Source organism: Triticum dicoccoides, chromosome 3B (genome assembly GCF_002162155.2).
Source record: "Triticum dicoccoides isolate Atlit2015 ecotype Zavitan chromosome 3B, WEW_v2.0, whole genome shotgun sequence".
NCBI classification, from domain to species: Eukaryota; Viridiplantae; Streptophyta; class Magnoliopsida; order Poales; family Poaceae; genus Triticum; species Triticum dicoccoides.
The window spans coordinates 857,690,774-857,708,614 of NC_041385.1; the positions used below are offsets into that span (position 1 = coordinate 857,690,774).

Genomic DNA, 17,841 nt, shown 5'->3' on the forward strand with positions numbered 1-17,841 from the left:
TTTTGGTCCATTTTACTTTATCAACTTATATATTCCCTCTTTTCACTTTTATAAAGCTTTGTAGATGTTTCGGACAATGTTTCACTTTTACTTCTCTGAAACAACTTATAAAAGTGAACGGAGTGAGTAGTTCATAATATAGAACAGGGAACAGTAAGAAGATCACATGAGAGCCTGTTTTGGTCCTTATGCTGATCTTACTTATGATTCACAAGAAAGGCCGCCTGTGCTCGTTGGAGCGATCTCCAAAACACAGCAACAAATCTTGGTCCTTGCAATATAGATTCACATTCACTGTCCACGTTTCAAATATTTGCCGCTGTTGGGGCCTTCTTGTCATTGTTTCTCTGATTTGTTGGACACGCAAGCCATTTGTGCAAGTGAGCAAGTAATATCCACCAAAGAAGCCAGACCCGTAATGTCGATAGTGCATCGGTCTAAGCACTACAAGAGAAAAAGAATCACTCTCGACTTATGCATCCAAAGATGGACACGACCAAATTTGGTTCTCAGTTATGAGCGAGGACATTGTCTCGTGGAAGAAGAACTATGTTTTCACGGTATCCCTCCCTTCTCTATACCTAGATCGGAATACAGTGTCTAGCGTTCATGACGACATATGAAATACCGGTCACCATCGGATTACACAATCACCTCACTTAGTCGATCATCATAGCATCGATCTTTGGTCTGCGACATTTATATCAATGTACATATACACAAGGGTGCACTTGATCGAGAGCTCGACGTCAGTATGTTGGCTACGGCGAGTCGGGTGCTCGAAGCGGTTTGGTGTGGAGGCGGACGGGTTGTGCAGACATGGACGACTAGTGCTTCAATGGCAGAGGCCAAATCTGCGGCATGAGTCTAGCTACTCTTCAATGGTCATGGCAGTGATAGGCTGGAAGACATCCCACTCTTGCCACTGGCAGCGGGGGTGAGCCGGTGAGACACTCCTCGGGAGGCGGTCCGCTAGGTAGCTCCACCGGGCATGTGCTTCTTTGGTTCATGGTAATGTGGAGTGCCAGGAGAGGCGTGTGACCTCCATCGGTGGACACCATGGCGGTTCCAGCAGAGTACAGGGGTGCAACTTCTGGAAGATCCCTCTGCAAAGATACTGATTGGAACAACGCTTCATGTTCGGGGTGAAACTTTTTGTTCTGGCCTTTATTGGATGGACTCAACAACAACAAAATTGTGTCATTACACTGTTGAAGGTCTTGTCTCTACGCTGATATTTGTGCCTTGATTGGTTTGTCTTGGTATCTAGGATATGAAAATCCTTGTCCTGGATGGACGCGATGATGGTTGTGCAAGAGTGTTATTCCTTTTTGAAGGTGTTGCTGCGGAAGAAGTGAGACTTAATCATATGTGTTATCTTCATATCTTGTTATGGTTCGGCAAAGTTGCATATGTCTTGTACTTTGCTTGTTGATGACTTTGGTCTTGTTTTGCATCAACTTTAATAAGATATGGTTGTGTGCATCCGAGGATGAAGAGGCCAAGTGGTTTAACCTTCCTTTTTGAAAAAGAAAGAAAGAAAAAAAACATAAGCATAGAGATAAAAAACGCATATTGATCGTATGATGAGAAGAAAATATCAAGAAGATGATGAACATGAAGTAGAACATAATAAGGGGCAAGGATGGAAAATCATTTTTGATCGTAGGAGTCACAAGCAAAATGCAGCAATAAAAATATTAGTCCTCGCCTAGTATCTCATTACACATTCCATGCTTGTGAGTACTTCTACAAGCGTACATAATACTCAATCAAGTATATTAGGATTTGTTTTGAGTCTTTCAAACCATGACAAATAAAGGGAAAAAAAACTCCAGTGAGGCCAATGAGCCTAAGGTCGCTGGAATCCTATATACCTAAATAGTTCATCCCCACTATCTCAATTCTCTTAACATGCACACATGCCACAAAATCATCCCACTAATTATTTCTGTTAACATCCATGAGAAATGCTATTATATTATCTCTCAACATGCACACATCTCAACTCTCCACACATGCCACCTCATCAATCACTAATTATATTTCTCTCAACACGCATGGGAAATACTACTTATACTCTATATATATTCACAACTATATAATAATCAAATAAAATATATCATATCTATTTTAGATTTCATCAAAAATATTGCAAGAAATCTCCGCAGCAATGCGTGGGGAATCATCTAGTTTATCAGTACCAATGGCTTAAATAATCTATCTAGGGAAAACAGTGTCCGGACTTCCAAACAATCATGTCGTCTTTGGTTCAAAGGAATCATACAGAACTGTTGTAGGGTTCTGTTGTTAGAAATTTTTCCTATGTGACTTGTTTGACCCTGGAAATCATAAAAAGTTTCCTATGGCCTACTTTGCATGACTGGAAAGAAAATTCCACTGCATCAAACATTGTGGTTGGTTTGTTCAATTACAAGTTTGTGCTTACACCCGATGCTTAAGAAAATTCTTGTATTTTTCTCGTGGTGCAACAAAGCAACATCTATATATTACATGTTCCTATATTTTCCGGTTCTCATAGGATTCAACACACCATGACATCAAATTCCTACGCTATTTTTTCCCGTTTCTTTGTCTTTGAAACCTGGCAATCGAAAGAGGCGCAAGTTATTCAAATATAGTGGAAGTGTGACGGTTATTGAAATACCTATAGAATATAGATGAAGATGTTTATAAATTCAGCATGTAACACTTAAACAACAAAAGAGTCAGTGTGAGAGGAAGACACTTTGTGCTTCCCAAATATCGAAAAGGCCAAGGGTTAACGGCCTATGTTTAGAATAGAGTTATTAAATATTTGGTAAGGTTTAGTAATTTATTATTTCAAAATTAACTTTATGCATATTCAAAATTTTACCAATTAATACCATTATTCAACAAGCCCACAAATCCTTAAGCATAATAAATCACAGAGATCCTTACATGTATTGTAATTACAGTGTATAAACCAACTCTAACAACAGATCAATATTGGCTCTAGCTCCTTATAATAAGAAAGAAGCTAGCTAGAGAGAAAGGGAATCAAATGATGTGAAGAGGTGGTTCTATCCTTATTCCTCTTCCCTACCTAAACGGCGATCCCTAGGTCACTCGCGTCCATCCTTTTGCCAAATTTGTGTGTGTGTGTGTGTGTGTGTGTGTGTGCGCGCGCGCGCACGCGCGCGCAACATCTGTCATCTCATCTCTCCTTCATCCTCCCCGCTTGCCTAGAAATATTGTGTGATGTGACCGGTACCGCTGACATGGAGCTCCGGATGCCCTACACAAAATATCGGTGATCTTTAAAATATCAGGACATAAGAAACAAGTCAAGAAGTGCATATCCGTAGATGGAGCTTTCTACAAGCAGGGTGAGACGGATATATTGGCAACACCCACTCGGTCCCCTCTTGCCTGTATGGGATTTTCTTATTTATGAAAATTAACTGCTGATGAATAAGTTATATACATCTAGCGGATGGGATTGCATGGATGGATATGTTCACTTTTTATAATCTTTTTTGAAAGATTCAAAAATGGCAATTCTCTTAGAGCGGCACCCAGTGCACCCGCAAGGGAACTAGCACACAGAGCGGCAACCAGTTTAGAGAGCCGCCCTTGGATCCGGAGTCACACACCGGGTGTCGGACTTCTTCCCCATCACGGGGTCAAAGGTGTGTTAGTGCGCGGAGGTAATGGATGTGTGGGAGAGGATGAGGATTGTACGGAGGAGGAGCCGAACCGGCTTTCAAGCCGGAGTAGGCTTCTCGGTCACCGCACCGCTATGAATGCGAGTAGGCGGGATGCCGGCCTGGCGGAGTGAATGCGGTCAAGCCGGGGCGGATGCGGCAGAAGAATGTTATGGGTGGGTCCGGGGCGTCAGAGTTTGATGTGGCGAACATCCATTCTTCCCCCAACCTCCCCCAGCTCGGTGCCGGTTTGCGGGATTTTGAACGTCCGGACTGGTTGGACAAATTTTGTGACAGTCGTTGGATGGCCAAAATTGTCCGGACATTTGCGGTGAACTTTGGTGCTCCACATTGGAGTTCGCCTTAGCGTGGCCATGCTAGATTCGGGGGTTCCTAAAGCATCATGTGTTCAGTTGGACACAAGTGTGTTTGGGTGTCCTTTCCATGTGCTTTCATTGGCACTGATCTATTATTTATTTTGGTTTTATCTCCATAAATCTTATGGAATATAATGGTGTGACCTATTGTCTTGTAAAAATAGTGGATCAACAGCACATGATGGTATGTAGCATGACTTGGAAGATTGCTAACGAATACCTTTTCTTATAAATTAGAGGCATAGAGGTTTCGTGGTGTAGTTGGTTATCACGTCAGTCTAACACACTGAAGGTCTCCGGTTCGAACCCGGGCGAAGCCATCTATATATTATTTTTTTCTCCATTACGTAAAGAAACAAAAAGAAAAAAAGAAGTTAATGGCCAATACAGGTCTCGAACCTGTGACCTTCGCGTTATTAGCACGACGCTCTAACCAGCTGAGCTAATAGGCCTTTTGCGTAATTTTCTTTTTGTCAGGCTATCTATTTGTTGAAACTGAATGTCAATTGTTTTTGATGCTATATACTATGAAAATAAAAGGGAAACCCTCCCTGCATCGCGCTAATTTATACGGTGAGCTTGAGCAGGAAGAGACGGCGGTGGGCACCAAGCCACCAACGTTCGGGATGCCAAAGTATTGGCTCGTCTCCAAGGTAGCAGGGATGAACTATTTCATAACTATTTTGTCCCAAATCACAAAATTGTTCTATCATTCCAGGCATGATATGATATCTGCTCCAAGTGGAAATGCAGCGTACGAACAATAAAATGAGAAACAGTAAAAAGAAAATCAAAACAATCTTTTTTTTTTGTAACAAACATTTTTTGGGTGGACGCAACGAAGATTTTTTGTCTGACATACGTGCAAAGTGTCATGAAGAAAAAAAATTCGTGATTCTCTAGGCAAAACAAAATTCGAAGCTTCAAAAAGGCTGTTTTCCAAAGCATTTTTGGAGCCCTGGTTTTGTTATTTTCGTCCAGGCCAACACCTATGCCATTAACTTTGCATGTGGGTAGACCACTAAGCAATATTTGTTGACAAAAATTATATCCGATTTTATTGACTTTTTTGTTCATTTTTTTTATTTTTACAGTTCACAGCAAGGGCATATGAGCTCGGGTGTAGGCTGATAATTTCTTTCCTGTGGGGATTACTAGATAGAACGGTATTCAAGTTTATGAAACAAGACATTTCAAAACTACTCCCTACGTTCCAAAACATTTTCAAGTTATAGGTTAATAATAATGTACCATCTCCGACACCAAATTAGTTTCACTATATTCATCATAAAGTATATTTTCGTACTAGTACATATATATCATGAATATTAATATATTTTTTATAAACTTGGTCAAACTTAGGAAGTTTGACTTGCGACAAACCTAGAACTACAAATATTTTGAAATGGTGGAAGTATAAAATACTCCCTCCGTATCGAAATATAAGCCATATTTTGACACTATCATAGTGTCAAAAAACCGTCTTATATTTTGATAGAGGGGGCAAATTAAAAGTTCATGAAGATGTTGCGGAAAGGTATATTCAAATCAGCACAAACAAAACTGATTTTGTTCACCCTACACATGTACACTTAGCCCAGGGCACAAAGAAACCTAAGGATCAGGCAAGTTCACTGTAAAGTTTACTTCAAGATAGCAATTACACTAGCAACACAAACATCTATCCCTCTGTTACTTACGACGGGAAAGGCGAGCACAGATCAAAAAACCACACATACAAACTACCATTATTGAACCGAGCATTCTCGCAAAAAAAAGTTGCGCCGGCCAGCTCAATCTCAACGCTGCATCAGAAAATTGCAGCTGTCATGCTTATCAACACCATCTCATCCTAACTCAGCTCCATCTCGTCTTGCGAATGACGGTGACCCAACCCCCAGATGGAATATTGATTCAGATCTAATAAAGAATAAAGAAATTCACAAGCACGGCAGAAGCGGGTAATTTACATGGTCCACTCAAACATCTGCAAAATTGACAAAATCCGTTAGCGGCCTCCAAGTAGTGAAAAAGAGAACAGGGTGCGGGGCGGGCGAGTGGAGATAGGGGATATGATTGAAATTCAACAGCACACACCTTTTCACAGTTTGGAGCAGAGGAATTCAGATATGGATTCTTCTGCAACAAAAATGATCGATTGCGCCAGTTCCCGTTGAAAACTTTGTACATTGAAATGTCAAACCATAGATTATTGAACCCCTAGATCATTTGACAACTGCAATATTCCGCGCATTTGAAGGTATGGGTTCTCCAGAAGTTTTTCATTGTTACACTGGAAACGGCGTAAATAAATGTCAGTGCCAACTTAATCTAGAGACCAGATGCATGTGCGGAACTAAATTTATTGTGAGACTTGTACTGCCTGAATGTGTCAGCAGGAACTAATCTAGATACCAGTTGCATCCGAACAATATTCCTCTGGTATTTGAAATTTTTACTGACAAGATGAGATAGGAAAAGAGCATCAACCTGTTGAGCTTTTGAAATGAGGCTTTGGAGCATCCTTTGGTAGACATCTGGTTCCTCTGTCATCATCCGCTGTACAACCAAAAACTTTATTAGGGCCAAGTGCAACAGGAATGTCAGTAAGCAGTCAACAACTGCTGACAAGCATACCTTCAAGAGAAAGGCAGCAGAATAATATGCCACCCTTGAGTCTGTATCATCTAGAAGCCCCCTGTTGGTGTCGAGTGGAGAAGGGACAAACATCAAGTATTAGCTATATAAATCAACTTCAAACGAAGAAGATATGCAGCTTACAAAAGATTACCTGAAGAACTCATTGCCTTCTACTTCCGAAAGTGCTTCTGGATCAGCTGTGCATTTACCAATCAAAAGCAAAAGAAGCGCTGCTCTAATATCTGATGTAGCACCAGGGATATTGCCTCTTCCTGTGCTACCAACAGCAATACCCAATGCAATATCATCGCTGGCAGCGCCTTCAAGTTGCATCAATGGCCAGAAAAATAATGAAGTTGGCACACGGGCTACAAGCTGCATCGGAGCTATCGCAAGACCTTTCAGAAGTAGTGCTGACATTGATGTTTCGCAGAGCAGAGCGGATTGAGTAGATTGATTCATGCCTGTATCTTGCAATGTCTCATTCCTGGAAAGGCTCTTCGTTCCTATGGTTTTGTGTGATGCAAGGGTTTCCAATGTGCACTCCATGTTCTTAGTTGTGCAACCAAAAAGTTGACCAAGGGATTGAAGGCCGCCCAGTTGCATCACATTTGTGGACGGAAGCCTCAAACATAATTGTGAGAACAACATGTCACACATCTATATGAGGAAACTTTGAATTAGAGGATAGATCATATAACTTAAGAATACTAATGGTTGATTTAGACCAGTATTAAACAGGAGATCTAAGAGGTTATCAATTATGTTTAGAAATAAAATTGGCTACAGATCAACTAACTATTAGCAGTTAACTGGGTGTACAGAGCGCTATAATCTGCATTTAGAAACTACCTATTACCTTTGAGAAATTACATTTGTAAGTAGTTCATTGTCAGTATTAACTTTTCAGAAAGCAACTTTAATATTCAAAGATAGTGCTAGCTTGCAGTGCAAAGGCGAAATGCCTGCATTTTGGGTGAAAGAAAATCACCTTTAAGATGTTGATATGGTCTGTCTCATTACTTTGAAACACGAGTAGCAAAGCAGTACTCATAACATCTATAACCGCAAAAGCTTTGTCCAGACGGTTTTTGCTATGATAAGCAACTGAATGCTCCTGCATGTCACTGTCATCCAATAATAATTTGCACCGCATCAGAAATTTCTCTAAAACATATAGAAATCCCCATCTGATGTAGTTGTGCTTTGATTTCAGAAGCCCACACAGCAGACAAACGGGCAGTGAAACTTCTGGACACGAGGTGTCGTGGCTTCCAGCATCTTTAATTTCCTCCTGAAGGTTTTGGATTTTAGACCAAACAGAGCCATCTGTTTCTTCACTTACTTCCGAGAGGAGCAATTCAACTAACCAAATATATCCATGGTGCCTGTATGATGAAATTTGTGAGTGAAGAAGTGAGTGCAAAGTAGCCCAGCAAAGCCTTGCCCTAGATGCAATGTCACCATCTTCAGATCCATCTTGAATGCTGCTGAAACACTTGAAGGATTTTGTTACTTGGATCATATAAGCAAACTCATTGTCAATCCTTGAAAATGTGCTCACAGTTCCATCAAGTTTCCTGATAACCTTGTCCAGAAGCTACAAATATTGAAATTTTGATCAGGACCAGTACAGTAAATGGTATTTCAAAAATAAAATTCCGAATTATGTACTCCCTCGGATCCAAATTAATTGACGCACTTAATTTGGATCAGAGGGAGCACTTTTTTATAAGGGAGAATCTTGACATATATTCATGGTGTTTTACCATGAAACAAAGTCAGACAAATAAATGTGTAGGACCATGTTGCAGGACCTAACGGTTAATTGAGAAAAGAATGTGGATTCTTGGTCATGACTACTGCCTATTTATGTGAACATGTGCAGACCATCACATAACATACACACTAGAGTTGATTGTAGGGGCCCTCAATGTTGTGGATACAACTTACTTTGCGCAACTTCGAACATGATGTTTTACGTGTGTAGAGCAATTTAACAAAGGTTCAACAGCTGTACTAAGCACTAACTACTAGCTTAGTCTCTAACACTGTCTACTCTCATGTAAAAAACACTGTCGACTCTTATAGCATTGTAAGAAAAGATAGTGGTCCTTGTTGGGAAAGACTAGGGGGAAGGAGACTTTACCGCGTTTAATTGCTCGTATTCTGCTGACTGTGATAATGCCGCAGATATAGCTTTTGTCAGCATATCCCCAACACCTTCGACACCATGCTTCACAGATATATAGAAGGCCTCCGGAGCATCAGCAGATGCAAGAAGGGAAGCAAGGGGTTGAGCATCATCATAAGTATATGTTGAAAGACCAGCAGCCAAGCATGTTTCGTTTATTTGATGCACTACATAGTCAAAAAGAACAAAAAACAAATCCCGCTTCTCTTCCTTCGAGTTGGCTCGTGAATACTGTAAATGAAAAGGTAACATAGATTAACGAAGAAAAATTACCATCATGAATAGTACAAACAGAGACTGAAATGGATTAGCATTGCATGATAATAATTCTGATTTTAACGACCATCAGTTATCTCATGGAATTTGTTGGTTTGAGATAGTATAGTAGTGACCATTGGCGCAGATTTTATGGATCTATGATTGACCGAACTTTTCTCTCAAGTAAAGAATACAGCACCTCACCAGTTTTTCTGGGATACCCATCTTGCCAACCACACGTGGGACACTAGGTGCAGTAAAAATTGTTTTAAGCATAAGAAGTCCTATTTACGTTCAGACATATTCCTGGGGTTCAGTGTGAACCTACGAGGAAAGAAAATTCCGCATATGATTGCAGTTGCCATTCGCCACTCAGTACCAACTAGCCGATCCCCTTCATTCCAGACAATATTGACCAGTATTTTGAGACAAAGTTATTGAATGGAATGGGATATTCCAGCTAGTACCAGAATGGGATAGCTAAGATTAACTGCAGATGGAAAGAACCAACATAACTACTCCCTCCGTTCGGAATTACTTGTCACAACAATGGATGTATCTACAACTAAAATACATCTAGATACATTCATTTCTTGGACGAGTAATTCCGAACGGAGGGAGTACATGGCAGTGAAGCACTGGTGGGTTTACTTGCCTATAGAGCAGGTCTTTCATTGGACTATCTTCTGGCGTATTATTGTTTACTTGTACTTTGTGCAGAACTGAGATAATAAGATAATAATGTATTGCAGTCAAATAGACATACAGCTCAGTTGTAAACAGACATCAATAGCATGCATGAAACAGCATAGTTCTATCTAAAGATAAAGAGTAACACTAACCTCAAGACAGATATAATCAACTCCACCAAGAAGATCTATCCGTTCGGGAACAAAATGTGTATCAAGTGCACCACTCTGAGTCCCATCTGGTACTTGGTACAGCATATTTGTCAGCATGCAAATGAGCTTGCTGTGCACTACTTTTGCCCATGAGTGTTCCACACTAATCTCAAGAAGAGTCTTAACAACCTGTTCAGGATTTAAAAAATGCACACGTGGTTCTCAAACCCTTCTTTGACAGCAAGGAATAGCACAATTTACAGAAATTGCTGTAAACTACTGCCTCCATTTCAAAATATAAGACGTTTCGGCAGTTTCAATTGAACTGCCAAAACGTCTTATATTTAGGAACAGAGGGTGTAGTAAACAGACTATATGCTATTCCCTCCAATCCAAAATAAGTGTCGTGGTTTTAGTTCGGAGTGACACATTTTTAAAAACCTATGCCAGATGAAGGTCAAACAGGCTCATACGCCAAATATATGAGAAAAATGCATGACCACATACATAAAAGAAGAAGTCCAAGTGCATTTCACAGCCTGCTATCAAAGAAAAATCTTGTGCTGGAATAGCATTCTACACCCAACCCATACATTCGGAACATATCAACACCAGTAATAATATACTCAAACCTGTAGATCCAATTATTTTCAGTACCGCTGCTATTGGTTATTTTTATTTTCCATCTTTCAATTGTGAATATAAAATGACAATAAAAATATGCACATCTTGCCATGTAAGCAGAAATCCATACTACATGCTCAACTGATATATGTTTAGCATTAATGGGACATAAAGGTATAGTTTCAACTACAACTCCAATTTTCTATATATAAATGGCTAGCCCTCAATTACCTATTTCTATCAACATGCAAGCATGTCACCTCAGCATGCACCATGCATTGGAAAAGACCCGCCACAAGATGCAATCATGCATAGAAAAAAGCCCACCTCAACATGCAAATATGCATGCGAATGTTCATTCTATTAGGCTATTTATATTTTACAAATATACAACAATCAAACACAATAAGTCATATGTATTTACAGTTTTAGTTCTCATATTATTACTCCAAATATTCATGTTCCGTATAATCAAATACCACTGAAATTATTTCCCACAACAAAGTGTTGGGTATCATCTAGAAGTGAAGTGTTGAACACTGTTAGTCCAAAGGCACGCGAATAACAAGACTGACAAAATGTTACAAATAGGGTCCAAGCACACGACTCAAAGAATGAATACATGAAAAAAACCTTAGTTTCCTTACCCTTATGTCCAAACCTCCAAGTCTGCTCCTGATGATTTTCCCTCCATCACAAACAAAGTAAATTAGACAACTTAAAGCTGATGCCCACACGATCTCCTGCCGCTCCTCCATCTACAAAACCAGAAGTAACAAATAAAGGTATTGTACGTACCAGCCTAGCATAAAATGGAGCAATCTACATGTTGTGGTGTAAACATGCTTGCACGTGTACATAGATGAATATAATACACATTCCCTTGTGCTTAAGAGGAGGGCCAATATGACTACCAAAATGCATACAAGTTCAATATTCTAAAAGTAACAATCACCTGAACCAAGAGAAGGAGAACTTCAAATAGTATTTTGAGAAGCCATGACTCAAACTGATCAATAGCAGGACTAATCCTTTGCTCTTCTTCAGGTTCCGCTTCCCTCTGTTCATCCATATTGGGTCCGTACTCATTGTTCAGATAAGAGTTGCTTGTAGTATCACCTTTTTCAATAAGTGGTGCATCTTCAACTATCATAGGCTCCAGAAGGTGTGCATGAATCCCAAGGTTCAGAATCAGATCGAAAGCCTTTGTTCTGGCAGGTGATTTCTGAGAGCTTAACATGCCCTGAAACATAAAAAAATGTTAGAAATATTTCACATGATCTGTTTTGGGATACAGCTGTGCAGAGTATAACACCTCAAGCATATAAAGTGTCAGAGGAGCAGCAGCCTCAGAGTCCATCATATACCTGAACCAAGGAAGAGAAACAAATATTATCAAAACCCTAAATAAGTGTAGTTCTATGGTTGCAAAGGTTGCTTTAACACCAAGCCTAAATAAGTGCAGTTCTATGACATTTTGAGATAAATATTTGCTCACATTTTGCAACGGTTGTTCTTTGATGCATGCATTCATTACTCAAACTACTATTTGATAACAGAAATATGGCAAACATGGAAATCTTTAGTACGCGTGCAGAGTGCATCAGCCTTACATTTCATAGAAGCAAAGCGTACAGCCTGCTGACAACCCAAGTAAAACAGAGACATGATTATACAAGAAAAAAGTAGCAGAACAATAGGCAGTTCAGATCAATGATGACAATGTCGCAGGTCAGATCACATAGATATTCATGTAATAAAAATACTTTGCATTAATTAGAGCATATGTTTTGCAATTGAAATGCATTCATAGTAAAGAAAATATACTGTCAGTTAACAATAAGTTGTTCAGGTCTGATATCAGCAGTAATATTAGATATAAAAGTACAAGAATCATGCTGTCACCATAATACCAATAATGGAGACAGCAGTAGAAAGAACTAGATATGCAAATACGATGTGCGAACTGGAGGTAAAAAGAATGAAAAGATAAGGGTGTAAGGTCATATACATGTCAATAACAAGTTTAATGAGGACACTAAATGCCACATCCGCTGAAGGTTGCCGACTCTGGGTGGTCAATCTTGATGGAGCATTAAATTGATTTGCATTTGAAGTTGTTTCTGAACAAACTTCAGCAATGACTTCAGAAATTTCAGCAGGGTTCAATCGCAAGGGTTGCTGCTCACTGTTGAAAGAGGGTGCCACAAAGAGCAACAGATGCATGTGAGCACATTTTTAGGCATGATGCAACACATTGAAAACAAATGTGGAATTCAAACTGAAACACAGTATTATTTAGCTATATGGTTTACACAGGAGTATTATAGCTATGATATACTATAAATAAGCAAATGTTTAATATAGAGGTAAATGAGAGTTATCTGACAAAATACAACTCGGAATCTCTCCATGGCTTTGTTAATTAAGTAAAGATTTTACTCAGAATCCCAAAATTGCATGTCTCACTATTTCCATCTTGTTTTTTTTACAGCATGCATATGCATATATGGTGGTAGAAAAAATTCAGACTTAATCAACTTAGGGTATTTCAGTTCCATTGATGCAATACTGACCTTATAAAAGTACGCATACACTTCAACATATACATTCCTATACAAAATACTATGCTAAATCATATGCAGAAGGGAATACCTGTAGTGCCTATACTGAAAAAGGGGACGTGCTCGAGGCTGGAATGTGTTTGCAGGTACATTCACCCTGCAGAAAAAGTAAGTGTTGCCACACTTAATACCATTTTGACTAATTATTGATATCAATAATTTAAACAAAAAAATCTACAAGTTAATATGCGCTGGCCTTGAGATAATGATTTGGTTCGTAATGAAGTATGATATGTCAGCACAGATACAGAAAGCTGTTTCTCAAAATACCCATCTCAGCAAAACTGGAAAGGAAATGGGGCAGGTGAGAGGAGAATGTGTTCTACATGAAATACTAAAATAATGCATGAAAGGAAATATATATATGGTTTCACCACAATGTAGCACTAATATACAAGATAACCTAAAGAAGAATAAAAAGCCTACCAAACTTGACTCGGGCCCGATTTCATGCGTTTTGAGGCAGTTATTGCTTTCAGATGACCCTGCGATGATGCAAAAGTGCTAGCTGTCGAAGTTGAAGGTTGCAATAAATCAATATCAGGAAATTCCTGGATAACAGAATATTTCCATTGTTGATCATTAATCTTTGCCTCCATATCCCCTACTAGAAGAGCTGCAGCACCAACTTCAAGAAAACCCTGTGTATGAAAATCTTGAAGGCCTGCAAGATCATTGCTGGTGATAAATGAAACAAACAATGCAGTTAGTGTTTGCACAACTATCAGCATTATACTTTTAAATTCCATTCATTACGGCTAGAATGACTGGGATGCTCCAACTTGACAAAAACAGGTACAGAACACATTGCATCTTGTACTGACAAGACATTCTGGTCTACCAAAACGAACTGACAGTGAAAAATAAGCACAAGAGAAATACCTTTCCTTGGCAGAACTTGATGTTTGACGTTCACCGTATACATGCCATCGCCAATTTAGAATGTCGAAGGATATATACTTGATATCATATCCATGCTCTCCACCATCGACCTTTTCACTTGCTGACGATGTTAAATCGGGTGCAGTTTGCAATTCCTTCTTTGATTCAAGATGTTCTCTGTTGGTAACAGCTTCTGGATTCAATTGTAAGGACCTATTCAAAAATGATGAAAGTGAAGGAAGCGACTGTTTTGTAGAGGTTGATGCCAGAGACGGAGGAATTGGCTGGAATGATAACTTTGGAATATGCCTGGCAACTAATGAGCGGACATAGTTTAAAGATTTCACAAGAGATGCTGAAGCAAAGTTCGATATTGGTGGGGCAACAAGAGAGGAATTTGGCAAAGCTGCAGATGATCCAATGTTCTGGCCAAATGATGATGCTCTGTGACCTGCCACTGGGTCATACTTTGCCATGGTATTTGCACAAAAGATGTCGATTTGACGTAGCGTTTGCACCCTTGGAATATACCTTACCACGCAAAGTTGTACAGTGTATTAGTGTAAGTGCAAGCAATTTTCAAGAATAAGCATGAGACGCTGACAATTGACACTCAGCTTACCGGATAAGATATCTCTTTAACAATGCCACGCATCTTGGGACAACTGCTGGGCTGGTTGAAAAGATTGTCCACGTTAGGAAATATAATATTCACTTTTTGGGGGCATTATATTCTTATAGATACAGCGGCTCAAAAAGTCTAAATGCGGCAAGGAAATTGTGAATAATTTCAAGTATTCCAGACCCTTATCGTTACTTGATTAATTATTGTATGCCGTACAGAAAGAAGCTAAGGAGTTGTAGCTTATGACACAGGAGCTAGATAAGTTTGTCAAGAAAAACACGAGATACATGAGCACATTATGCTGAATCTTTACCCCTTGTAATGTGGAATGGGGAAAGAGCTAGAAAAGGCGAAATGAAAGCGAAAAGCATACCTCCGATCTCTTTCTGCAAGAGCATGGTCAATCAGGACATTATAAGCCATATCGATGGTTGACAGGTTAGCTATATAATCCTGCCAGCATAAGATCACTCATCAGGAAATGGCATATATGTGCACAAGTTGAGGAGAGATGATAACAGAGTTAAAAGAATCTTGCTGCATTACAAAACTTTGTTTGCCATCAATAGCCCAAAATACCAACAGCGGTAAGCCGGTAACAGAGAAAGCAGATAACAAAAATATGCTGGCCAGGTGATGAACTATGATGGATGTACCAAATAATTTAACAAAAAAAGCAATTAACCAAACGGTCAAAAGGATTCAACAATTTTATATACTTTTACCTTCCAAAAAAATTCACATTGGACGATGTGCATGCAATTATATATAGCAACTGACAGATAACGTGTCCAAATATAACATTCATGTATCTTGCAAGTCATAATGTGAAAAAGAACAGTAGTCAGGTTTTGTTTCTTTGGCAAACACCTTGAATGTATGTCATATAGGGGAGCTTGTAAACAGACCAAGCCAGTGTGTTTATGTTTCATGTGCAAAAGGCAACACCAGCGGGCTTTCATTTCCAACGGTGGTCGGTGGTCTTAGGCGACACGCTTTCCATTCATTAATCATGAAACAATACAAAACCAGAGTATGATGAAATAAACCATTAGAAACTACGCGGTCATGTCATTCGTGGGCATGAATCGTTTCTCGGCGTCATTGGAAATAAGTGGGCGGCACATTCCAATTCCAATCAACACTACAGGCACCAATTTTGTATGTAATTCAGTGCATTGCGCCGTGCAGTATTATCTGACATACAAGGCGACAAGCAAACCAAATATAAGCTGCTGGTTTCTCTCCAACTGCGTCTTAGAACAGCAGGTAGTGCCAAATGAGTCATTACCGAATCCCATTCGCAAGAGAGAAAGCAGAGAAGCTAAATATGCTGGGCAGTGATGAATCACAACGGGTATACGAAACAATTAACAAATCGAGCAACCAAACAGCGAATGCAACCGATAGTCAAAAGGAGAAAGAACTTCACATTAGATGATGTGCTTTTAATTATATATACGAACTGACAGATAACATGTCTGAATATAATACTATTCACATACTCCCTCCGTTCCCAAATATAAGTCTTTTTAGACATTTCAAATGGGCTACAACATACGGATGTATGTAGACATATTTTAAAGTGTAGATTCACTCATTTTGCTCCGTATGTAGTCACTTGTTGGAATCTCTAGAAAGACTTATATTTAGGAACGGAGGGAGTAGATTGCAAGTCATAATTTGCCAAAACAGTAATTAGGTATTGCTTCTTTGGCAAACACCTTGAATGTGTGTCATATAGGGGGGCCTGTAAACAGACATAGTCAACGTGTTTGTGCTTTATGTGCAAAAGGCGAGGCGGAAGCGCCCTTTGATTCCAAACGGCGGTCGGTGGCCTTAAGCGACACATGTTCTACTCATTAATCGCGAAACAACAGATACCAGGATATGATCAAATAATATCATGACAAACTACGCAGTGACGTCACTCGTGGACATGAACCGTTTCTCAATGGCGCTGGAAATAATTGGGTGGCGCGTTCCAATTAATACTATAAGCACCAATTTATGCATCATTCAATGCATTGCCCAACACCAGTGCCGCCGTGACGTACGAGACGACAATGGAGAAGCTGCCGGTAACTCCGCAACCTGGGGTTCAGAAAAGCAGCCAGCGCCGAGCGAGCGCGCCATTGCCAAACCTAGCCATTCACGAGCCGCTTAGCGCGAGGGGCACATCAATGTGGTTCCCAGCTAGACTCAAGTCATCCATTCCTCGGCGTCAACATAATAAGTGGGTGGCGCGTTCCAATTGATACTATATATAGGCACCAATTATGTGCATCATTCAATGCGTTGCGCAACCCTAGTCGTATCATGGCATACAAGGCGACAACCGAACCAAATGCAAGCTGATGGTTACTCTGCAGCTTGACCGGTGGTTCGGAGCAGCAGCTAGCGGCGTATGAGCGCGCCATTGCTAAATCTAGCCATTCGCAAGTCGCTTGGGCGGCAAATTGACGAGATTCCTGGCTAGCTATAAGCAAGCACGCGAAGGACTGACTAGTGCACATGTATGGCAACCAACCAAGGAGGGGCCGAGATTTACGAAAGGGAGATGGGTGGAGAACTGACCCGGAGGGTGCGGGAGGCCTCGGCGGCGGCGGAGGCGGCGGCGGCGGCGGGGCCGTGGGTGTGCGGGGCCGGCGGGGAGAGGCAGTCGGCGACGGCGCGGCGGAGCGGCTCGGGCGGCTTCCGCGCGGACGCGGACGAGGCGGCGGCGGCGGCGGCGGCGGAGAAGGAGGGCGCGGCGGACATGGCCCGCGGTGGGGGCATCCCCACGGCCGCCACGCGCCCGCTCCCGCCCGCCCGCTTGGACGGCGCGTCGTGGGGCCGCATCCCGGCGGGCGCGAGATCCCCCCGATGCGCGCGCGCGGGGGGGGAGGGGAGGGAGGGGGGCTGGAGCGGCCGGCTAACCCTAGGCGGTCGTCGTCGGCGGCGGCCCGCGCGGCGGCAGCATCCGGGCTTGGCTCTCTCCGCCGGTGAGGGGATTCGAATCGCGAGGGAGGTCTGGTTGGGGGGTTGGGTCGGGGTTGGTTCAGTCTCGACTCGAGTCTGGAGTCTGGCCCGCCGTGTGGTCTGAG

At 41.0% G+C, this 17,841-nt stretch overlaps 1 protein-coding gene and 2 non-coding genes across 3 annotated transcripts; 1 reads left to right on the forward strand and 2 right to left on the reverse strand.

Annotated features, from left to right (window-relative positions):
* Window positions 1-4,312: 4,312 nt before the first annotated feature.
* Window positions 4,313-4,386, forward strand: TRNAV-AAC. The gene has a single exon. It is a non-coding gene; the product is annotated as a tRNA-Val (tRNA).
* A 58-nt stretch (window positions 4,387-4,444) lies between these two features.
* TRNAI-AAU lies at window positions 4,445-4,518 on the reverse strand. Its single transcript has one exon. It is a non-coding gene; the product is annotated as a tRNA-Ile (tRNA).
* A 1,073-nt stretch (window positions 4,519-5,591) lies between these two features.
* LOC119278997 lies at window positions 5,592-17,611 on the reverse strand. The gene is made up of 18 exons (XM_037560402.1): window positions 17,333-17,611; window positions 15,129-15,208; window positions 14,753-14,803; window positions 14,131-14,661; window positions 13,675-13,926; window positions 13,280-13,345; window positions 12,636-12,812; window positions 11,940-11,991; window positions 11,580-11,867; window positions 11,272-11,382; window positions 10,001-10,189; window positions 8,856-9,131; window positions 7,698-8,306; window positions 6,858-7,366; window positions 6,704-6,764; window positions 6,557-6,625; window positions 6,164-6,359; window positions 5,592-6,053 (listed from the first exon to the last, which is right to left on the reverse strand). Exons 1-17 carry the CDS (start codon window positions 17,594-17,596, stop codon window positions 6,276-6,278), a joined length of 3,669 nt encoding a protein of 1,222 aa, XP_037416299.1. The 5' UTR covers window positions 17,597-17,611; the 3' UTR covers window positions 5,592-6,053; window positions 6,164-6,275.
* Between the last annotated feature and the right edge of the window lie 230 nt (window positions 17,612-17,841).